The sequence below is a fragment of the Phytophthora sojae genome (assembly GCF_000149755.1).
Source record: "Phytophthora sojae unplaced genomic scaffold PHYSOscaffold_8, whole genome shotgun sequence".
In the NCBI taxonomy this organism is placed as follows: domain Eukaryota; phylum Oomycota; class Peronosporomycetes; order Peronosporales; family Peronosporaceae; genus Phytophthora; species Phytophthora sojae.
The window spans coordinates 82,039-105,245 of NW_009258122.1; the positions used below are offsets into that span (position 1 = coordinate 82,039).

The 23,207-nt window shown below is 54.4% G+C and overlaps 5 protein-coding genes across 5 annotated transcripts; 2 read left to right on the plus strand and 3 right to left on the minus strand.

The window, feature by feature from the left end:
• Nucleotides 1–344: 344 nt before the first annotated feature.
• On the plus strand, nucleotides 345–1,054 carry PHYSODRAFT_287020 (hypothetical protein). The gene has a single exon (XM_009534817.1). The coding sequence runs from the start codon at nucleotides 384–386 to the stop codon at nucleotides 849–851; it is 468 nt and encodes a 155-aa protein (XP_009533112.1). The 5' UTR covers nucleotides 345–383; the 3' UTR covers nucleotides 852–1,054.
• A 27-nt stretch (nucleotides 1,055–1,081) lies between these two features.
• Nucleotides 1,082–1,444, minus strand: PHYSODRAFT_287021 (hypothetical protein; the record flags this gene model as incomplete). Its single annotated transcript, XM_009534818.1, has 1 exon — nucleotides 1,082–1,444. The coding sequence occupies one exon, from the start codon at nucleotides 1,442–1,444 to the stop codon at nucleotides 1,082–1,084; it is 363 nt and encodes a 120-aa protein (XP_009533113.1).
• Nucleotides 1,445–4,384: 2,940 nt separating this feature from the next.
• PHYSODRAFT_304289 (hypothetical protein) lies at nucleotides 4,385–7,865 on the minus strand (the record flags this gene model as incomplete). Its single annotated transcript, XM_009534819.1, has 3 exons — nucleotides 4,385–4,643; nucleotides 7,000–7,646; nucleotides 7,671–7,865. The coding sequence occupies 3 exons, from the start codon at nucleotides 7,863–7,865 to the stop codon at nucleotides 4,385–4,387; spliced, it is 1,101 nt and encodes a 366-aa protein (XP_009533114.1).
• A 20-nt stretch (nucleotides 7,866–7,885) lies between these two features.
• PHYSODRAFT_287026 (hypothetical protein) lies at nucleotides 7,886–10,137 on the minus strand. Its single transcript, XM_009534820.1, has 2 exons — nucleotides 8,965–10,137; nucleotides 7,886–8,796 (listed from the first exon to the last, which is right to left on the minus strand). Exons 1-2 carry the CDS (start codon nucleotides 9,427–9,429, stop codon nucleotides 8,386–8,388), a joined length of 876 nt encoding a protein of 291 aa, XP_009533115.1. The 5' UTR covers nucleotides 9,430–10,137; the 3' UTR covers nucleotides 7,886–8,385.
• A 2,422-nt stretch (nucleotides 10,138–12,559) lies between these two features.
• Nucleotides 12,560–23,192, plus strand: PHYSODRAFT_563445 (hypothetical protein; the record flags this gene model as incomplete). Its single annotated transcript, XM_009534821.1, has 12 exons — nucleotides 12,560–13,003; nucleotides 13,075–13,144; nucleotides 13,220–13,282; nucleotides 13,350–15,142; nucleotides 15,224–16,421; nucleotides 16,527–16,813; nucleotides 16,898–19,792; nucleotides 19,901–20,219; nucleotides 20,460–21,062; nucleotides 21,111–21,292; nucleotides 21,437–22,871; nucleotides 22,951–23,192. The coding sequence occupies 12 exons, from the start codon at nucleotides 12,560–12,562 to the stop codon at nucleotides 23,190–23,192; spliced, it is 9,531 nt and encodes a 3,176-aa protein (XP_009533116.1).
• Nucleotides 23,193–23,207: the final 15 nt, after the last annotated feature.

The window sequence follows — 23,207 nt, forward strand, 5'->3', positions numbered from 1 at the left end:
CGTTGTGGTGGAACTTTGCCCGGCATACTTTACGAAATGGACATTCACATAGTTAACGGTCTCTGGATAGTGATAAAGCCTAATCTTGTATCACTAAACACTATCCGGAGGTTAGAGGATGTTTTGACTTGAATTTGTAAACCATTGGTCATCGGGAGAGCCTTTATTATTAGTGCTAATCAGAGGGTATCCCTATTCGGGATGTCACTCCAAAGAGGATTGTCTGTACTTCCACAGGTCGCAGAAAAGCGGCGGGACTCGTATCCATGCAACTTCAAGTGCACCTTCGGGGCACCTCGCGCCGCTTCGCCGCCCTCTCCGGTCTCACTATCGATCTAACCAAGACCAACTCAAGCCCCCCCCCCCCCGCGATCCAAGCCAAGATGGCGACCATGTCCCCGCCCACCGTCGACGCGGACGCCGTGCTCATGGACTCGATCCCGCGCGTGCGCTGGAGCCCCAAGAACAACCGCTTCCACTACAACATGCCCGTGGCGGCCGAGCCGGGCGACAAGGGCTTCGTGCTGCTGCAGGAGGTGGAGCACGCCGACTCGCCGTCGTCGCAGCAGCTGCCGGCCAACGAGCGCCACCACGTGGAGGAGATGGAGCGCATCAACGGCCTCATCCACGACGTGGAGAACTCGGTGCACCTGCGCGAGGCCGTCAAGAAGCTCGAGCAGCAGCGCACGCACCACGACGAGTACCACGAGAAGGTGGCGCACGACGACGCCGACAAGCCGCAGGCGCTGCGGAAGAAGGACAGCTTCCGGCAGCGCCAGGCGCCCAAGCGCTCGTTCGAGGGCCAGCGGCAGAAACCGGCGCGCACCGGCCGCCTCCAGCAGCCCAAGTAAAGAAAGATCCGACCGGATGAACCGACGAACGGACGCAAAAAAAAAAATGTGGTGATGTGGACACGGAGAGAAAACGAAACACGCAGAAAAAACTACGAGATGAAGGACATCAGGCGTTGTGAACTTCTGCGCGCCCAGGTTGTAAACTACTTAGGAGCTGACAGAAGTTGCCCAATGAAAAATATATTACCCGCTATGCCAGCACGAACAGCGATCTTCTGGTCGCAACGCTACTTCAAGGCAATGCCAAGTCCAATGCCCACAGGCACCACGACCACAGCCGCCAAGGCTCCACCAAGCAGAATTGCTTTCAAGTTCAGTTTCCCCTTAGCAAGGCCCCCTAGCTTGCCAAGCCCTCGTTCTTCAGTTGGCGCCGTTCCATCTTTCTTGACCAGAGCCGTGATGCCCAGTATCTCGAGTTTCTTTCCAGCCCCAGCCTTCGTCTCTGTCCTCAGGTAGCGCTGCTGGTCGCGGCCAGCGATTTCGTTGTCGGATTGCCTGTGCTTCACTAGAACGGAGTTTTCAGCAGTGTCGAGGCCGGTACTGGTAGCAGTGAAAATCGCCAGCAGTAACACAAAGTAGAGCGCGCGCATGGGACTTCGAGTTGATGCAGAGTCTTGAAAGTGTGCGCGCCGATTGCGGAGTGAGTAAACTTGTTGCTGGATTTCAGTGGTTCTGACGTACCGAGAGGATTGCTAGTACTACCGAGCCAACTCACAGAGTAAACACAGCTTCATCGATCACCGTCACATGCAGATAGAACAGCCTTGGCGCCGAACTGGATAACAAGAGCCATATCCATCGGTGCTCGAGACGATGGATGCAGCTACGACGAAAACAAAGACGCTGAATGAGCGCATGTACTGTGTTGAGAGTGCGAGCTACCGACGGGTGTTTTAACAAGTTGGGGAGTGACGAAGTACGCGATCCACTTGGTTTGGCAAGATGTGGGCGATGCTCAGAGGTGCACGGTCACAACTGAAATCACGACCATCCGTGACAACATCGGTGATCATCGGCGGTTCGCAATGCAGAGACACTGAAAAAAAGAAGAAGAGGAAAGAGGGCTAGGCACCTACCTCCTCATGAAGGTCCGTGGCCTCCCGCGCGAGGATGCCAAAATGGTGCGCAACATCCTAAGCAACAACAAAAAGCCAAGAGAAATTCTCGATCGCCGCAACGGTGAGAGCGTATATCTGCTAGACCACCCGGAGTATGCCAGATTCGAGAAATGGCCACAGTTCCTCGACAAATGAACGTTCTGGTTGGCGTGGTCGACGGTCATGAGCCACTCAAGGGAGAATATTTTTATCTGTTGCTAATTACTGGTTCATCTGTTGCGGGCACATCAGCGGAAAATCTGTTGCCCGTGTCGGTTTATCTGTTGCGTGGTCGAAAAGCAACAGGTTTTCAGTACGGAAATCCTGCAACAGATTACATGTCGAGTTGACTCGGTATATCTGTTGCCTAGGTGATTACTTGTTGTGCTCATGCATCGAGTAAGAGCACCCCCGCTATTGCTCAGGAAGGTGATGCATGAACTTGTGGTATTCCATTTCGGGGACTATGGCGAGCTCAGCGGTCTGCTACGGATTTATTCTGCGATAGTCATTCCTTAACTTTGCAAGCAGCTTGAGTTATTGCTGCATGCAGATGATAGCTTGCCGTTCCCCTTAGAGGCCAACGAGGACTGTGACTTCTGGCGCAGGCGTGCTACGACATCAGCAGCACAGGTATGGCAAGTCAACGTCGCCACGGGTGCGCTCTTGACGTCCAAGCCTATCGCGAAGAGTGTGTGACCTATTTTAAAGCGCATGAGGTGCTACTGGACCAATTGGTGCCAGGGATGAGTTACAGCTTCTTCAGTGTTTCCAAGGATTTAACAGCAGACCACGCGCTTACGGGTCGATCCACGAGATGAAGGATCACTGCGGTGAGCGTCACGTTGTCCTCCTAGTCATTGTGTGAGTCATAACGATCAGAGCGGTCATAACGACCCCCATAGCCATCATCACAGGAAGAACGGCCTTGGTCGTAAGAGCGGTAGCCCTGAGGGTCGAATTTGTCATAGCCATAGCCCCAATTGTAGTAATGAGAGCCGTTGTGTCCGTGGTAGCCCCGATCGCGCGCGTACTTAAGTATGCGTGAAGTCATCGGACGGAGGTGTCGACTCACGTCCGCTGGGTAGTACGATGTAGTGCACGTGGCCACTGAGAGTGACATTAACGGAACAATGCATTAACACGAGCATCCGTCGGCCACGCCGACAACAGCTTCGGAGCTGCGAGTGGCTACAGTACCGTAGATGTCACCGCTGCCCTTCGTCTAAGTTACGGGGTTGCACTATGTAGTTCACTCCAGTCTGCGGGACTTTAGGATCTGCTCTCGTCATCCACTGTCGCTCTCGATCTCCATACTCTCTTTATCCGCATAGATTTTTGTTTGAGCTAAAACTCATATTACAGCGCCAAACGGTTGAGTACGCTTGCTACTGGACTGCAGGCAGCATCCAGGAGACCGGCTCCATGATCACTAGGTTCGATGAGGAAGCGAAGCTGGACTTCCTCCGGGTGCTTCCTGAGGTAGTAGAGTGCAAAGCTACCCCCTCGTGCGAAGAGCGTGGGCACTAGACAGTGAGTCCTTCAGTACTATGTATTCGCGACGTGCACAAGCTCGCACAGGGGCAAATGCCTTGGCGGCTACATAACAACGAGCGAAGAAGAGCTATTGGAGACCACGCAACTATTATTTATCTTAGTCACATGCACAGGTAAGCAAGCTCATTTCGCGTTCATGTGTACAGGTGAACGTGGCCCAACCATCTAAATCTAGATCCAGCGCAATCCAAACTTGGCCTAGTCCGAGGCGGATCACAAGTCCGCGCCCGAAGAGGGGTTGCCTGCACCAGAGCAACAGTAATTCGAGTAAGAAGCAGTGCATGTAGAGCGAGGCGCAATAGATCCGATGCCTGAAGACGTTGAGGTGATGCGGGACTGTACAGGAGCCGACGCCAGACGCGGAAAATGTGCAGCGTAGCATCTTTTGGAGCTGGAGGACGGTGTTATGACCTTCAAGTAATAAATCTACTGCTATGACCATCCTACTTTCACATAGCCTTCGCGAAATTCATGCGAGCCCTTTAAAAGAATCCTATCAAGCATCGACCGCCTTCGGATAAATAGCAGGGGTGCTCTTACTCGATGCATAAGCACAACAAGTGCTCACATAGGCAACAGATATACCGAGTCAACTCGACATGTAATCTGTTGCAGGATTTCCGTACCGAAAACCTGTTGCTTTCGTCCCCTACACCACGCAACAGATAAACCGACTCGGGCAACAGATTTTCCGCTGATTTGCCCGCAACAGATGAACCAGTAAATTAGCAACAGATAATAATTACTCCCCGCCACTCAATCCTAGTGCACTACGATAAACCGAAGCAGGAGCGAAGCAGACTCGCTGCCACAGCTCACGTTAATACCATTATGTACATCCTAGATAGTTACATTCTGGATCTGGAATACTGCACCTTACACCAGCGTCGTGGGCGTGAACACCTGCTTGTAGGCACCCGGCGTCGTGTTCATGTTGACGCTCCCGGCGTCGCTGATCTTGGCCAGCGAGTTAAACGACTCGCGGGTGAAGTCGTCGGCGCCGTGCAGCTTCTGGTAGAAGTCGGCGTCCATCTCATCGATGCCCTTGGTGTTGTCGAACACGCAGAACCACGTGAGCGGGATGGAAACCAAAGAGATCGCCGCGAAGGTGTAGAAGGCGCCGGAGTAGCCGTAGCTCTCGTTCTCGACCCAGATGGAGAAGCCGAAGGAACCGATGGCGGCGCCGGCAGCGGAGATGCCGTGGAACGTCGAGCAGATCGGCGTGGGGAACATCCAGGGCCTCCGAAAATAGCATTGTCAATAACATTATTTCAGAAAATAACAATAAATTACGCATTTCGGCGGGTTCAGCCATCTACCGTGATAATTTATTGATGTGCTTTGTGATATTACATAATTTATGACAGTTACCTTTATATAATAATGTTAGCGTTTTACCAGCCATCTTCTCGCTTCCAGTCGTTCAGAAGAACTGGAATCACTGGTTGTCTGCGTTGCTAGTTGCAGCTCATTTGGCAGCGCTCACTTTTCAATTTTCACTTCTCAAGCCTCCAAGACCTCATCCAGCATGGTTCGCGCTATCCGCCCCCCTCGCCCTACCTACACGAACTCCCAAGTCTCGGGGTTTTACTTCCGCCCGTGTCGCGACGAGAACGACGAGGTGATTCTCGAGTATTTCCGTTGCCGTTGCGGCACGGTTCGGAAGCAAACCCATAGGAACGGGTACTCCAACCTGATGCAACATATCAGGCGGGAGCACCCTGACTACGAGACCGTCATGCTCGACGCTACGACGGCGGAGACAGTCTCCCTCGTGAACTTCGTCCGCCACTCGGCGCTCAACCTCCACGGCTGGATGGTTTGGATTGTCATGTGCAACCTGCCACTCTCTTTTTGTGAGAGCCGAGAAGCTCGGCGGTACGTGTATGCATAAGGTCATTGTGTTTACATTACTACGGAAACTAACAACTTTACTTTATGGATGTTATTCAGCTACTCCAGCCTGGACCCCATCTCGGAGGAAACGCTGCGGGCTGGCATGGACGGGGTCGTCGTCGCCGTCGAGCGTTCGATTGCGTCGGAGCTCCCAGCACGCTTCGGCATCATGCTCGACGGCTGGACACACGCATCTGAGCACTACATCGCCGTGTTCGCGTGCTATGAGGTGAACGGCTGTCCCAAGACAACGCTACTCAGCATGGCCCCGCTGCTGGACGCGCTGGACGACGATCTCTCCGCGCAGGGTCATCTCGAGTTTCTAGCGACCATGCTGCCGCGCGATTACGGCGTACAGCTGGTGCAGTGTCGCTTCCTCGTAGCTGACAACTGCGCCGTAAACCGGCGGCTGGCAACTCTTATGAGTGTGCCGCTTGTTGGTTGCGCAAGCCACCGCCTGAACCTTGCTGTTCAGGCGGGCATGGCGTCGCATGAGGAGGACCTGGCTGCTGTGCAGACGCTCATGATAAAATTGCGTACTCTCACCCAATCTGCCAAACTACGGTAAGCGCCAATGTGTATGTGTGGTGTGTCAATATGTCTCTAACACAATTTGTGTACTTTTGTAATTTTTTTACAAAATTGGTTGAAAACGCCACTTCGGCCTGTCATTCGCCAGGACACGCGCTGGAGCTCTACGTTCGAGATGGTACGGCGCTACCTCCAGCTCCTCGAGTTTCTTGACGCCGAAGACGACGACCTCATGGACCTGCTGCCGCCGCCGGCGATGAACAAGCGACTGCGGGCATTGTACGAGGAGCTGTGCGACATCGAGTCGGTCTCGAAGGCCCTTCAAGGCCACGACGTCGACCTGCTGGACGTTCGCGAGTGGTTCGACGAGCTGATCGCTGTCAAGCCACAATATGGGCGCTACATTGGTAAGTTTATAACTGTTGAATTTGTGTTTAATATTTTCACTAACAATTGTATAATGGTTTTTATTTTGCAGGGCCTCGGGCCAACATTGTGCACAACCCAGATTTTGAGGCTGGGTGTGTACGCGTTCTCCGCGGGAAGGCGCAGCGGCTGACGCGTGCTGAAAAGGCCGCTTTGCAGCCCTTCGAAGCTGCCAGACCGGACGACGCGGCCGCGAGTGAAGAGGAGGAGGATCCAGCCGCGTCGTTCGTGGAGCGTCTTCGGAAGCCCCGGCGGCTTGCACAGGACCGTGTCAAGTATGAGCAGCTGAAGAGCATCCCACCCACGTCGAACGTGGTGGAACGCTTCTTCAGCATTGCTCGGGTGACGTTTGGTCATCAACGAGACGGCCTGCTGCCACGCACGCTTGAGACGATTTTGTTTCTCCGCCAGAATCGGTCGTACTGGGATACAACGACTGTGGACAATTTGAGCTAGATGATAAGCTAACTGGTGTCTTGTTAATAGACTTCATGCTTTTCATAATGGCATTATTTATTGTGGTACGTTGGGGGCAATGCCATATTGTACTGTTGTATTGGTAGGAGCGTCAGGGGATAATTTATTCAGCAACGCCCAACCTACTAAATAAAAATGCCATATTCGGAGGCCCTGGGAACATCTCAGTGGGCAGCACGAACGTCGACATGTTGGGGCCGAAGTTGGAGAAGAAGAGCGTGAGTCCGTAGAGGATGATGAAGAGGATGGAGTGCTCCTTGAGGTCGTCCCAGAAGATGGCCATCACGAGGCACAGGATCTTCATGAAGAAGAAGCCCTGCAGCTGCATCTTCTTGCGGCCCGGGCGGTTGATGGCGTACACGGCCACGAAGTAGCCGGGCAGGGCCATGAGCGACACAAACGCCACCTCCGTGGTCACCTGCTGCAGCGACGGGTTGCTGAGCCCCACCACCTTGAGGATGCTGGTCGAAAACAGATTCTGCGAGTAGTAGACGATGTCGAAGAGGAACCACGTGCCGGCCGTGCCCAGCAGACTCACGCCGTAGTGGCGGAGGATGAAGCTCAGCCGGGCCTGCTGCTGCGTCGTGGCCTGCGCGATCTGGCCGCGCTGGTGCGCATTCTTGTACGCGGCGGACTCCTCGGCTGTGAAGCGGAAGTAGCAGACCACGAGGGCGGGGATGACGCCGATGGCGAACAGGATGCGCCACACGGCCTCGAGCCGCGAGCCGCTGTTCTCGCCGGGCTTGCCGTCGGCGAAGGCCTGCACCAGCAGGTTGCCCAGAATGGCAGCCGTGACCTGGCCCACTCCCTGCAGCGCGAAGGTCTAGGCTACGGACGTGTTGCGGTCGGCCGAGTCGGTGGAGTCCTCGGCGGTGGAGCTGGCGGCCAGCGGGTACTCGCCGCCGATGCCGATGCCCAAGATGAGACGCGCGGCCACGAGGAACCAGATCGTGGCGCGGCCGTCGCCCGCGTACGCCGCGGCGCAGAGCACGCCGCCCAGGATGAGCAGGCAGCACGTGAAGATCATGTTGACCTTGCGGCCGAAGACAGGGCCTCCGAATATGGCATTTTTATTTAGTAGGTTGGGCGTTGCTGAATAAATTATCCCCTGACGCTCCTACCAATACAACAGTACAATATGGCATTGCCCCCAACGTACCACAATAAATAATGCCATTATGAAAAGCATGAAGTCTATTAACAAGACACCAGTTAGCTTATCATCTAGCTCAAATTGTCCACAGTCGTTGTATCCCAGTACGACCGATTCTGGCGGAGAAACAAAATCGTCTCAAGCGTGCGTGGCAGCAGGCCGTCTCGTTGATGACCAAACGTCACCCGAGCAATGCTGAAGAAGCGTTCCACCACGTTCGACGTGGGTGGGATGCTCTTCAGCTGCTCATACTTGACACGGTCCTGTGCAAGCCGCCGGGGCTTCCGAAGACGCTCCACGAACGACGCGGCTGGATCCTCCTCCTCTTCACTCGCGGCCGCGTCGTCCGGTCTGGCAGCTTCGAAGGGCTGCAAAGCGGCCTTTTCAGCACGCGTCAGCCGCTGCGCCTTCCCGCGGAGAACGCGTACACACCCAGCCTCAAAATCTGGGTTGTGCACAATGTTGGCCCGAGGCCCTGCAAAATAAAAACCATTATACAATTGTTAGTGAAAATATTAAACACAAATTCAACAGTTATAAACTTACCAATGTAGCGCCCATATTGTGGCTTGACAGCGATCAGCTCGTCGAACCACTCGCGAACGTCCAGCAGGTCGACGTCGTGGCCTTGAAGGGCCTTCGAGACCGACTCGATGTCGCACAGCTCCTCGTACAATGCCCGCAGTCGCTTGTTCATCGCCGGCGGCGGCAGCAGGTCCATGAGGTCGTCGTCTTCGGCGTCAAGAAACTCGAGGAGCTGGAGGTAGCGCCGTACCATCTCGAACGTAGAGCTCCAGCGCGTGTCCTGGCGAATGACAGGCCGAAGTGGCGTTTTCAACCAATTTTGTAAAAAAATTACAAAAGTACACAAATTGTGTTAGAGACATATTGACACACCACACATACACATTGGCGCTTACCGTAGTTTGGCAGATTGGGTGAGAGTACGCAATTTTATCATGAGCGTCTGCACAGCAGCCAGGTCCTCCTCATGCGACGCCATGCCCGCCTGAACAGCAAGGTTCAGGCGGTGGCTTGCGCAACCAACAAGCGGCACACTCATAAGAGTTGCCAGCCGCCGGTTTACGGCGCAGTTGTCAGCTACGAGGAAGCGACACTGCACCAGCTGTACGCCGTAATCGCGCGGCAGCATGGTCGCTAGAAACTCGAGATGACCCTGCGCGGAGAGATCGTCGTCCAGCGCGTCCAGCAGCGGGGCCATGCTGAGTAGCGTTGTCTTGGGACAGCCGTTCACCTCATAGCACGCGAACACGGCGATGTAGTGCTCAGATGCGTGTGTCCAGCCGTCGAGCATGATGCCGAAGCGTGCTGGGAGCTCCGACGCAATCGAACGCTCGACGGCGACGACGACCCCGTCCATGCCAGCCCGCAGCGTTTCCTCCGAGATGGGGTCCAGGCTGGAGTAGCTGAATAACATCCATAAAGTAAAGTTGTTAGTTTCCGTAGTAATGTAAACACAATGACCTTATGCATACACGTACCGCCGAGCTTCTCGGCTCTCACAAAAAGAGAGTGGCAGGTTGCACATGACAATCCAAACCATCCAGCCGTGGAGGTTGAGCGCCGAGTGGCGGACGAAGTTCACGAGGGAGACTGTCTCCGCCGTCGTAGCGTCGAGCATGACGGTCTCGTAGTCAGGGTGCTCCCGCCTGATATGTTGCATCAGGTTGGAGTACCCGTTCCTATGGGTTTGCTTCCGAACCGTGCCGCAACGGCAACGGAAATACTCGAGAATCACCTCGTCGTTCTCGTCGCGACACGGGCGGAAGTAAAACCCCGAGACTTGGGAGTTCGTGTAGGTAGGGCGAGGGGGGCGGATAGCGCGAACCATGCTGGATGAGGTCTTGGAGGCTTGAGAAGTGAAAATTGAAAAGTGAGCGCTGCCAAATGAGCTGCAACTAGCAACGCAGACAACCAGTGATTCCAGTTCTTCTGAACGACTGGAAGCGAGAAGATGGCTGGTAAAACGCTAACATTATTATATAAAGGTAACTGTCATAAATTATGTAATATCACAAAGCACATCAATAAATTATCACGGTAGATGGCTGAACCCGCCGAAATGCGTAATTTATTGTTATTTTCTGAAATAATGTTATTGACAATGCTATTTTCGGAGGCCCTGCCCGAAGACGTCGCCCAGGAAGCCGAAGCCCAGCTGGCCGATCACGGCGCCGATGATGGCGCCCGTCGAGACTCACGACTTCATCGTGGACGAGTACGTGTCCGAGCCGTACTGCTCCGTGAGCACGACGTTGACCACGTTCATGACGAACAGGTCGTACGCGTCGTTGTAGAAGCCGAGGCCGCGCACGAGGAACTTGTTCGTGGCTGGCTGGCTGGGTGGTTGACTTGGACCTGCTGCTGGCTTGAGGCGGACATGGGGGCCCGGAAGGGGAGCTTGCGCGTCGGCGGGAGCAAATTCGGAAGTGAGCGAGTCCATGGTGGCGACGCTGAGACCGTCCTTGCGATCCGTTGCAGTAGTTGCGCAGAGATGAGCATTCGGAACCCGTTGCGATCTTCTTGTGATTGGCTGGTGTCAAGGGGAATAGGTCTTACTAACGACATCTTGATTTTTGTATGGTGGCCCGTCCCACGGACTTGACACGAGGGCCCATTTTTTGGGTCCTTACAGTACTTTTCATACTTTGCAATAGCTGAGTGTTACTTGGCGGAAACTGCAAGAGCTGCTAAGAGCAAGACTACATGTAAGCAGAGCCTTTGAGACTCCGAAATTATACTTGTGCACGGCGACTGTTAAAGTATAGCTCCACAACGAGTTATATTCTACTTTGGCGCAATATGCGAGTCCGCAACTCGGCCATGCTATCACGGCTAATAATACAAGGTTAAACGCACCACCAACAAGGCATCACATCGTAGTTCGATCACTGCACATGTAATAACTTCTCTGCTGACACCACGAGATTGACACTTCTTGGCTACATCGAAGAGAGAATTACCTGCACGAAAACAAGCCGATGAAAAAGAGGTTTTACGTAGCATTGTAGCGCCATTTCGAATGAAATCATAATTTATTATGCTGAGGTTTCTGCACAACAACTTCAAATGGTTACCACACACCCTTCAATCACAAACCCAATTATGCTGGCTACAACAACTTTGCAGTCCGAGGCGTAGCGTACATGTACGTACAGTAATGTGCGTAGTACTGTACTACTACGTAGTAAGTGTGCTGTACGTGCTATAAATGCATATCGGTTTTCCACAATGATCCAAAAATTGGAGTCGCGGTTAGGTGTCGACATTGACGATTGCATCAAGATTCGATGGATTAGCAAAATTAATACCATCGAATCTACCGCGGAAAGATCCGTTTAGCAAATCAATTTTCTGCACACGAAAAGAGATCATAAACCGGTGGCGGTCGTGCCCCTGACGCTTGCGCTTCAAGAGAGCTTCCACACAAGCTCGCGGACGCGCACCCCCGGCACGGGGCAGCGGGTAGCTTTCATCGCCCGCAGCCAGCAACGAGCCAATCCGGTAAAGAAGGCTTGAGCTTGCAGGCAAAGCCGCAGTCTGCGGACGAGCTTGCGCAGCCGCGGACAGGCCTGTTGCGACAGCTTGTATCACGCATGCAGCACTCGAAAAAGAACCCTGTGCAGGAACCTGGCCCAGGTTGCAGCAGGCAGATGACGCCACGACCCTTTGTAGACGAAGGCAGCCCTCTCGCTGCAGTTACAGTACAGCCCTCGTTACCTTGATAATCCTGTGGTTGAACACGCCTGCCGAAGTGCGGCGGTCCTCATGTTGGGTGGCGCTTATCTCTGGAACACGGGCGCTGACCAGTGGCCAGAGGCAACTCCACGCTCGGCCACTTTGCAGCGGCGGTGGCCGCAAGGCGGAACGCCACGTACGGCCACAGTAGTCACAGCCCTTCACGCAACGCTGAAGGTTTGCTTGGCATGTGAAAGACATGTACAGCTACAAGCAAAGCAAGTTTGAGGTTACGTTAATTCTGCACAAGAAATTTAGAGCTAATTCTGTATGGAATAAATCAAGAAATTTAGATCTCTTTCTGTACACATCAAATCTAGAAAATTAGGACTGTTCCAGTTCCAGATGTCCGCATATTATTTACAGTTAGTGTGTCTTACACAATGTTTGCCCTTAAGTTTTGTGTGGCTCACACCATGTTGATGTGTCTCTACACCCATCACGCGCCAGAGCCCCCCGTCCGCCACTTCGAGTGCGGAAAGCCAAGAGCGCAGCAGCCTCTGCCCGAGATGGATCCGCCGCCGCCGCGCTGGACGCCCGCCATGGAGCTGTCTCCGCCGCAGTCCGAGGGCGGCAGCAGCTTCGAGGAGGACGACGAGGAGACCAAGCAGCAGCCTCCGCCGCCGCCTGCAGCCGCGCCCAAGCCGCGCGGCCTCGGCATGCTGCTGGCCCCGCGCTCGTACAGCAGCAGCGAGGGCGAGGGCGACGACGCCGCCGAGCGCAGCGCCGACAGCAGCGAGACGGCGCGCGCGCCCTCCGTGGAGGACGACGACGACGACGAGCTCTCGGCCGCCTCGGCCGTCATGGCCATGGGCCACGCGCAGGACACGGACGAGGCCTCGGCCGCCTCCTCGGCCTCCACGGACCTGCCGACGCCGCAGAAGGCGCGCGCGCGCGGCGCCGCCCGCCGCAGCGACTCGCTGGACGACCTGGAGCTGAGCGTGCCCAGTCTGCGGCTCGTGGCGCAGCAGCGCGGACTGGACATCGCCGGCCTCAGCGGCTGGACCGCGCGCGAGGACGGCAAGCTGCAGGACCCGAGCGGCCACAAGTACCGCAGTCTCAGAGACGCGCTGCGCGCGTACACGCACCTGCTGCAGGGCGCCATCCCGCGCGAGGACATGTACTACCTGGCCATCTTGAGGCGTCAACTGGCGGAGCTGGAGCTGCCGCTGGTGGACGGACCCATCAGCGTCATGGCCATGGGGGCGGTCGTACCCGAAGAGCACTTTTACACGAGCAAGAAGCTGTTCCCGGTGAGTGGAGAGCGACTGGGCGGCTAGCTACTGCAAAACATGTTTTGTGCTAATGTGTTGTTGTTGAACAGATTGGCTACGAGACGCTCGTGAACGTGCAAGTGACGAAGCCTGTGACGGTCGCGTTTCGGCTTCGATGCAGTACGTAGAAAGTTTTTCGTGATGATCATGTGAGTCGCAGGGTGTGCTGACCTGTGTGTTCGTGGATACCGGCAGAGATCGTGCACGGCAACAAAAAGAAGTCGCCGATTTTCGTGGTGGAACTCGAGAGAAGCGCAGGTGGGTTTTGCATCGAGAGCAGCCGTTATCTGCATGTGGCACTGACTTTCTTGTTTTTTTTGCGTAGTTGAGATCGTGTTCAGATCGTACGTGGCGAACAAGGCGTGGAAGAAGGCCCTCGTGCATTTCGAAAGCTTATCTGCGGAGGATCTGATGGCAGTGGTCACTGAATCCGTATTTACACCGGAGACTGACGACAACGGCAACAGCGTGAACGTACTCACGCCCGCTAGTGGCGAGGACGGGTTTGGTCTGCTTCGACGGAATATCACGCGCGTACTGGAAGGACTACACCAGGTGCTTTGGTGCAGAGATTATCAGTTCTGGGAGCAGCGGCATCCCATCACGCCTGACGTTCATGCCAAAATTCGCTCGCGACTGAAAAACCAAGTGAAGGATATTCTCAAGGCTCAGAATGTGGTGTCTAGGAATGAAATCAACCGTCGATTATCACAGGAGGCTCTGCTGGAGGAGCATTCGCGGAACCCTGAGGATATGCACCGACTGTTGCAGCAGAAGGAGAAAGAGCAACGTGAAGCTGACAAGCGAAGTGTTCGAGAGGCGGCACGCAAACTACTGGAAATCGAGATGAAAGCACAAGAAGATGCGAAGGAAGCCCAGCGACGAGCGAAAGAGGAGCGCAAAAACGCAATTCTTGAAGCTAAGATGGAAGCTGCGCGGCAGAAAGAAGCACGGAAGGAGGCCCAACGACTGGCCAGGGAACAGGAGAAGCGCATGCGAGAAGAGGAAAAGGAATTGAAGCGTGTGATGCGAGAAGAGGAGAAGCGCAAAAAGATGGAGGAGAAGGAAAACTCGATGAAGCGAAGGATAGAAGAGCTGCGGCAACGGCGTCAAATGCGTGAAGAGCAAAAGGCGATTCTTGAGAACGGTGTTGTTACGTCTTCATCACCGCGACGATTTAGTGACTCCAGAAAAAGGAAGGCCACAGCAGACCCCCAGACTGTTAGACAGCAGCAACTTGCGTTGCTTAAGTTTGTGGAGGAGGAGAGAGAGCGACGACGACAAATCCGCGTGTGGGACAAGAGGTACGATGTGGAGAGCGAAGTTTGGGCTCGCGTAAAAACGCGCTATTCTCGGGAAATGGAGAGTAGTCAGGCATCATCTGGTAAGGAGGTTGGCACATCGGAGAACGAGGACGCGAAATTTCCTGCACATTTGATATCCGCCGCTGTAGAGCTGGACCCGGTCCCGGCTGAATCTCACGCCGATTTGCTGTTTGTGTGGGACTTCATCTCCACATTCTCGGACTGCTTGAAGTTGACGGCGTTGCCCTCACTTGGCGTGTTCGTGAGTATGATGACGCTGAGCGATGGGTCGAGTCCTGTTGGGGACGGTGATCTCGATGACGAATCGGTTGGCACCCTTTTTGCTTCCTTGCACGCAGAGCTGGTAAAGACACTGGTGGCAGAGTATTTCCCATTGCTTCAAATGGGCAACACGCTTGAAGAGTTTCATCGCACCCGGCCCATGAACGCGTTTAGCTGGCCTGAACTCGCTCGTCAGGTGTGCCAATTGGCCATCGAGTTTAAGCATCCTAGCGCGGATGAACAACTGCTCAAGGCTATTAAGGGCTCCAAGTCGTATCGAGATGATGCTGTTACTCACCCACTTCGCCAGAGAATGTATCGCCGTGGAACCAACTTGCTGAAGGGCGTTCAATTCGAGGAAGAACAAGAAGAAGCGGAGACAGAGACACAAAGCTCGAGTGGTAAAAATTCCATTACGTTGGCGTCAGAAACGAACATTGCGTCGGCAGGATCAAGCGAGTACTACGGTGTTGTTCTGGTTGGTGGCGTGTCGAGCAAGTTTAAGGTTGGAGAAAAGGATCAGCATCTCGTCGTGACCGAAGTCATTGCCACTTCCAACGAGAGTACTTCGGAAAAGGAAAAATCAGCTGAAGGCGCTGCGCCTGACCCAAAGGACGATAACGCCGATATGATTCAAGTTGGAGATTACCTCATGTTCATCAACGGGCAAGATGTACGCGAGATGTCTCTCGAAGGTTTCAACAGTCTTGTGAACGGGCTCTCAACCCCGCATGGATTGCTGATGTCCTCACTTGTTCCGGTCGCGAAGAACCCCTTGAAGCACATCGCAACGACGCAGGGAGCGACAAAATTGAAATGTTGTGGATTTGTTTTGAAGCTACTACGGGCTAAAGAGATTGCAGCGCCATTTAATCAGCCCGTCGATGCCGAGCTCTACCCTGATTACTACTCAAGCGGTGATATTGCCGAACCCATGGACCTGGGAACAATCGCGGAGAAAATCGAGGACGAAGATTATGAGAATGACGACGTGGAGTCCTTCGTCGACGATGTACAGCTAGTGTGGAAAAACTGCTACACATACAATTCGTTGAAGGCTGAAATCTCGAACCTAGCCCAAAAGCTTTCAGTCATTTTCGAGCGCTTGATGAAAGAGTGGGTTTACACGACCGAGAACCGACTGATGGTTGCTGCAGAGGAGGACAACTGCCGTAATTGCCAGACGATCTACGCGAAAGGTCGACTACTGCTGTGCGATCGATGTGATGCGCCTTATCACACCTTTTGCCTCAAGTCCCCACTTTCTGTCATTCCCAAAGGCGAGTGGTTTTGCCCTTCATGTCTCGCGGACCCATCCTTCTCACATGAACAATTCCGTAAGAAGGCTCGTGATTCAAGTCCTGACTCCAATGAGAGTCCTGCGAATGGTGAATTAAACGAAAGTGAATTGACTGAGCTGGAGAAGCGACTGCTGACCGCGATTGATCTGCTTTCGAACGAAAACTACTCGAAGACTACTGTCAGCGATCGGTTGAAGGTACTAAGAGTTTTGTGCGAGTTGATCGAAGAAACCGCCGCAGTGCAGTCAGTTTACCACTCGCTCGAAGACAAGGCAAATGATGCGCGTAAAAAGTTGGGCGAGTCGCTAGCTGATTTGGAGCGGGAATGGAAGCGATTTTCTCCGCCGCGCTCATCTCATGGTGTTGAGCAGACCAAGAAATTCATCATCGATGGCGTGGAACATGAACTGACGGATGAATTGCTGACCTATCTCGAGGACAAGGCAAAGGCAGAGCTGGATTCACAACCTATTCCTGCTCTGCCTGAAAGTGCTCGAAAAAAACTCCTTGGTGAGACGGAGGTGAAGGTGGAGCCCATGGTCTTAGTTGCGGAAACTGACGACGAAGACGATGATTCTGACGACTCCGAAGCAGCAGAAGAAATGCTGCTGGAAGAATTCGGCGATCGGTTCTTGTTGGCCCGGTCAGATGAACAGGATTGTTTCGATAATAGCAGGATGATCCTCTCGCGCCCCGTTTGCGCTTTCTGTGGCTTGGAAGATGGAATTCTAAACGGGCCCTTGCACTCCTGCAAACAGTCGCCATTGACAGCTCACACGACGATGCTCAACCATTACGACCTGCCCGAGCTGCTTGCGGGAGAAGGATCTGACATGCTTACTGTTCAATCGCTTGGAGCAAACGATCTTGCCAATGTGATTCTGGAAGATACAGTCCAAGGTGTACAATACTCCGAGCGATCAGCGGCCTTGCCTGTACCGAATGACTCAGGCGATTTGGACAACCAGCAAGCTCAGGGCGTCAAGGGAGTTGTTTACGCGGTTAATGATCGCGTGGTGTTTGGAATGAATCGTGCTGCCATTCAAGAGCAATTGAGGACTGCTGCACAACCGATCTTGCTGTATCTGACGTTGCTGCCAGGCGAAGCTGTGCGCGCCTCGGTGTCAATTGTGAAGTGTCACGGCCTACCACTCGGCTTGGTGTTGGGTTCTCACGATTCCTTTGTTTTTGTTCAGTCCTATCAATCTTCAGAGAATCTACCTGTTGGATTCGGTGAACTGTCCGGTCAAGTATTCCCTGGTGATGTACTTCTGATGGTGAACGGCGTTTCCACCCGCGGAAAGGATGTGGCTGCTGTCGAGCCGATGCTTCATGTGAACAACCCGAACGACACGATGTACATTGCTGTAGCACGTTCCCCATCCGCGAAGATGAAAAAGGCCCAAGAAGATTGGCAACGTGTTGTGTACGATGTTCCATCTCAACGTGCAAAAGAGAGTGCATTGCGAGCGGACGTGATTAGTCCGTATATGAATGGACCGATCTCATACGAGGTGGTTTTCCAAGATGGTCCACTTGGTTTGGCGCTGGCACTGGAACCTCGAGGTGTGGTTGTCAAGTCGCTGAACGACCATCCGGATGGTACGCTGGGCCAGGCGTCTCTGAGCGGGCGTATTTCGCGCGGGGATTTGGTGGAACGGGTGAACGATGCAACTTACGGCCAGCTAAATGATTTATCTCAGTTCACATCGTGGTTGCTGAGCTTACCACGTCCGCTAAAGATGACATTTTCCAGACAGCCTCCCGGAGGTGCCAACCAAGTGACCCCTGAGCAGGCGAACAAGCGGATGTCCGATTTGTTGGGCGATTCATCGCTGCTGTGCAAGGCGCTGAAACTTCCTGCGTCCAGCGATCTTAAGACTTTTCGGGTCGAGTCCTTCCCGCTCCCGTTCGAGGCTGAAAACTTCCTCGAGAACATTGGTGTGATCGCAACGAACGGCTTCGTTTATTGTGAACAGCAAACTGACTCGAAAATGGATCAGGGGACTGCCGTGAAGACTGTTGCGATTGGTGACCTGATTGTGGGGGTGAATGGAAGATCTATTGCGGGCTTGAACTGGGCCTCAGTAAAGGAACTGTGTGCAGCGATATCAACGATTTGTCCCGTTTACCTTCACCTTTCACCTTTCGTCAGGCCCGTGGTCTTGCTACAAGCTCACGAAAGCTGCGTCGAAAGTGCCAATGTGGCGTGGTCAGAATGTGGCTCGATGCTTCCGCAAATCGAGAAGGTTCGGGAGCTGGAGAGCTTCATCAAGTGGCTGATTATCCCACGAACGTTGTCGTTTGGGAAATGTCGGCATGGATATTCGTTCTACCGCTTCTTCAGTGACCTGAATCGTTTGTTCGTACTCTCTCCGGACAAGAAGTGGTCGGTCTGCGCCACAAAGGAACAGCTCTCTCGGCTTCTTGCTTATTTGGAAGAAGACACGAGGGACGCGAAGATTGCTGCGGGGATTAAGTGGTGTTTCCATTGGGTGCTACATGAGGATGCCGCAAAACTCAAACTGCAGCAAGGTTCGTCGTGCTGCGAGTACTCTAGCAACGACTTCATTCGTGATGGGCCGTTCGGGATCGAAAAGGAGGTGCTGCTTGCGATGGATGGGGACATGGAGAAGTACGAGTCTCTGGTGAAATACCGTGGACGCAAGTTTTTCCTTGGCTCATTCTACTCGCAGCAGGAGGCAGAAAATGCTCTACAACGCGCCGAATCAGCCATCCGTTCCACGGGATTCCACGCGGTGATAGCTCCTGATGCCTCTACGCTGCGTAACGCGCATTTTCCTTCTTCACTAACTGCTCCCTACCCCAAAGCAGAGAACGTGGTGAAACGAATTTTATCACGCAAGTACGAGTACGGGAGCGTGATGGATGGGCAAGGCGGAATGAAGCCCATCCCAATTTCGCATGACGTGTATCAAATCCTGAAGCGTGGTCTGCGGTCCAACAATGCGATGTTGAACCAAAACATGGAAGCGTCAAGGACTGGAGCGTATCAGGCCGGAATGCCTCCTATCGCGATGTCGAGGATGCAAGGAGATTTACAGTCGTCAGCGTATGCGGCAGCCCAGGCCCGCTACCAAGAGGCGTTGAAGCGGAAGTACGCCCAAGCTGAAAACCCGTATGCACAGCAGATTGCTGACCAGATGAAGCGAACGAGATACGATCCATCTGTGACCGCAAAAATGCAGCAACAATTTGCACCTGCTACAGCCGGCAACGCTGTTTCTTTCAAGCGATCGCTCCAGGCGCTTGTGGACCAAGGTCGAGCCATGCTAGCAGCTTGGAACCAATTTGCTGCTTCCGCCTCTGTCCAAACGACGAATGGACTGGCGTACGCTTGTTTGTCCAGTTTCGAAGAAGTGAAGAAGGTCGTGTCTCGCATCGTTGTCGACCCTAATGCGGCTCACCCGGACCCCAAGACGTTCGTATGTCTGCATCACGCATACGTAATGGGACTGATTTGTGCGATGGCGACACAAGCTCTGACAACGAGCCAGAAAACTCACTCGGACTCGTCTCTCGTGAAGCAAGTGGCCGACGCGTTTGCGACGGCAATCCTCAGTTGCGTGGATCCATCTAACATGTTGCGTGCTCGGGCGCTAAGCGGTTTCGCCGCTGCTGCCAAGAAGTGTGAGCCCTCTCAGCGTGCTAGCGATTTGTCAATGGAGCTCCACAACGTCGCGAACTTCGTGTTGATGTTCTTGCGGACAACGCGCTACTTATCAGGCGCCACTTTCGACGACCTGACCAGTTGCAGACCTCTGTTTACAGCTTCAACTCCTGGTGTCGAGGCTCTCCCCGCGTCGTTTGTGCAGCAAGTCAATCTTCTTGAGAACATCCGCGAGGCGTTTTCCCGCAAGGTTAACATGTCTTCCAGCGGAGAGCTTCCGGACCAAAACCAGCAAATGGGATCTATGCCGTCTCTTCCGTACGGAATGGCTCAGGGTGCGACTTCAATGCCTATGCAGACAACCAATTCTCAGCCGACGAGCCAAAACAACAATACTGGCACGCTTGTGGACGTGGAGTTTGGGTTTGGCCCATTGGGAGTTGTGATCAACTACTCTCAGCGCGGAACAATTATTGTCACGGAATTTTCCAATGACAACAACAACATGATGGGGCAGACCCAAGCGAGCGGAAAGGTGCAAGTGGGCGACGAGGTCTATGCTGTGAACGGCAATATGCTCGCAGTGATTGGAATGGAGGGATTTAAAGCTGAAGTTGCTTCGGGCAAGCGCCCGCTACGGGTGACGTTCCGACGACTGTCACCGGCCGACCAGGCTGGTGTCGCGATGGGCAACGCAGAACAACCACAAAGCTCCATCTCCAACTTTGCATTCCCAACGGGCGGTGTTGCCCAGGGAGCGGTTCTACAACCAATGCAGGTTTCTTCTGCAATGAACCAAGTGCAACAGCCGAATGCGTTCAGCCAGCAGCCGCCAGTGGTCATGAACAACAGCAGCAACGCTTATCAGCAACCCAGTAGCGGTCCCATGGTTATGAACACCAATGCGATGAATGCAGGTGGGGGTTATCAAGCCCCAGCCACTGGACAGTTCCCTGGCATGGGGGAAAACGTGAACCCGTTTCCGTACCAAGCTGCGCCTTCAAACCAACCGATGGGGGATCCGTCTTCGCAGTTTGGCGACCCGCAAATGGCAGGGTTCATGGGCGACATGTCTGCACAATCTTTCCCTGCTGCTCCAATGGGCGGCCCTGGTTACGATGCATTGCCAAACATGTACGGGAATGGCGTAGCTGGAGGTCCAAGCGCCCAGCCGTCCGGGGCCTGGCAAAACGCAGCCAACCCGATGGCGCAGTCATTTCGAACGGGCCCAACGCCGAACGGATTGAACATGAACAGTGGCGGAAATGTGCAGTTGCCTTTGAACCCGATGCCTCTGATGCCAAGCGCATCGGCACCCATGGGATACTCGACGGCGCCACCACCGTCGTCTGCGGCTCCGAACTCGTACCAGAGCAACACTTCGAACAGTGAATTCGTGAACTTTGTTGCTGCGAATGACCCTCAATTGCCGCCAGATGGAGGAGATCCGTCACAGGTAACTTTCTATGATGCTAACGGCACGACATACCGCGGAGCAGCAGACTTCGAGATTGATACCAGTGCCAACGCTTCCAGCGAATCAGCATCTCAACCCGCAGAGTCGGCAGCAGCTAACGCAATTGCTGATGTCGATACGGAGCCGGAGTCACCTTCGATTTCGCAGCTGACAACTCCAGCGCAATCAGACACCGACGGGGAACGCACTGAAGCTGACCTCCAGCGTGATCGAGAAGCGCAGCTGGCAGCGTTGACTGCTGCATCGAACGCCCTGCAAAGCCAATCGTCGGAAGTTAGCTCAAGCTCTGCCCCCGCCCTGGCCAGTGCAGAGGGCCAACCTACTCCTGCCGTAGCTCCTGACGCTCCTCCTGCAGAGGCTGTCGTGGAACCAACAACTGAGCCAGCAGCGGCGGAGGTAGCGATGCCAGAAGGAAAGCCACCGCTCCAGACTAGCAGGGCGTCACCTCGTGGCGGAAAGGAGCTGCGTCTAACTGAGGAGACAGCTTCGAGACGATCCTCGAGAGTATCTCGCAAGATCACGAATATCGGCGAAATGTACGACCCTGACTTCGTCAAGTCCCATTCAAAAGGAGGAAGTGGCAGTGAAGCTGGAACGGACGAACCGACGGATGGTGATATTGGAGAGTTATGTACAGAGCTGTTGGAGCCGTTCCGCTCCACGATCCGACCGCTGAAGAAGGATACCCCGCGCTCACTGCTGCTACTTCGAGCTCAGTTGCTGGAAATGGAGTCAGCTATTCCACGAGATGCTTTCCGGTCGGGTAAGTGGGGGCGCTCTGTCCGTGCGGCGTGGGCGGAGTTGGTCTATACGTGCGACGTATCTGCCAGGCTCATGGAGGCAGTTGTACTTCTGGAGGCCAACATTGATCCGGAGTGGTTGGATCCGGGCTGGAAGGCGTCCCCGCTCCCATCGGCGAAGAATGCGATCGCCACGTCAACGATTGCATCTGCTGCTATGCGGTTATATTCTCTGGACGATGCGATTTCCTACGGGCGGATGAAACGTGGAGGCAAACGCAAGCACCGGAATCCTTCTAGTGCTAGCTCAAGTCGGCCGGGTTCGCCCGTCAAGACGGCGATCATCAGCCAGGAAGCGAAGTCTACCGAGCCTGTGTCGAATCCATCGGAGCTGCCATTCGTAGGCAGGTTGTCGACCGGCTTGGTTACTTTGGTGGATAAGATGATCAGCAATATTCTTGAGGCACAGCGCGAGCGGGCCTCGTCCACCTATGCGTCCAGGAAGGCTAGGAGCGAGGTGGCTGCGATCACATCGCTTACGGAGGATCAGGTCGAGCAGTGGATTCAAGCGAGCTCTGCGCAGCAAGCGTCAACGTCTGGGCAGTCCCAGAGTGGGTCCGGGCGTCACTCGACGCCTAAGCGGAAGCATCCGGGCTTGCAACCTACGGGTTCAACTGGGCAACACTCGTCTTCCGGTAGAAAGCGAAGGGCTCAAGGCTCAGCGAACGTCCCGACGCCTGTTGCGACCCCACCGGAGACGCAGTACGTCGAACTCCGCTGCTTCCAGATGAAGACGCTGCAGCACTGCTTCCCGATGGGGAGTGCGCAGGATATGACGCTGAGGTCGAGACTGGAGTATATTATGGACACGTTGCTGAGGAATGAATTGGCGCTGGCATTCTCCGCGCCGGTGAACGTGAACGAGGTGCCTGGGTACGCGGAGCTGATCAAGCACCCGATGGACCTGGGCACGATCAAGATTCGACTAAGTCGCGGGTTCTACGACCAGCGCTTCGAGATGCTTGTGCGCGACGTGAACCTCGTGTGGGAGAACTGCTTCACGTTCAACCGCCTGGACGCGGACATTTCGGCAGGAGCGAACCGACTGCGGTGTAAGTGCCCACTGCCTTTTGAGTTCTGTGTTGAGCCTGAACTAATAATGGTCATTTGCTTTGTTGTGTGTGCCTGCAGCCATCTTCAACCGACTATTCGAGCAGTGGATCACGGACGTTCCGCCCAACACGCCGGTGACGCACCTCGCCTCGGAGGAGCTGTGTCGGCAGTGCGGCCAGATGAACGCGCAGGAGAGCATGCTGCTGTGCGACAGCTGCGACGCCGCCTACCACGCCTTCTGCCTGCAGCCGCCGCTCGCCGCCATCCCACCAGGCAACTGGTACTGTCCGCGATGCCCCGTCAAGAAGCTCGCCATGTAGTTGAGTTGCAGCTGG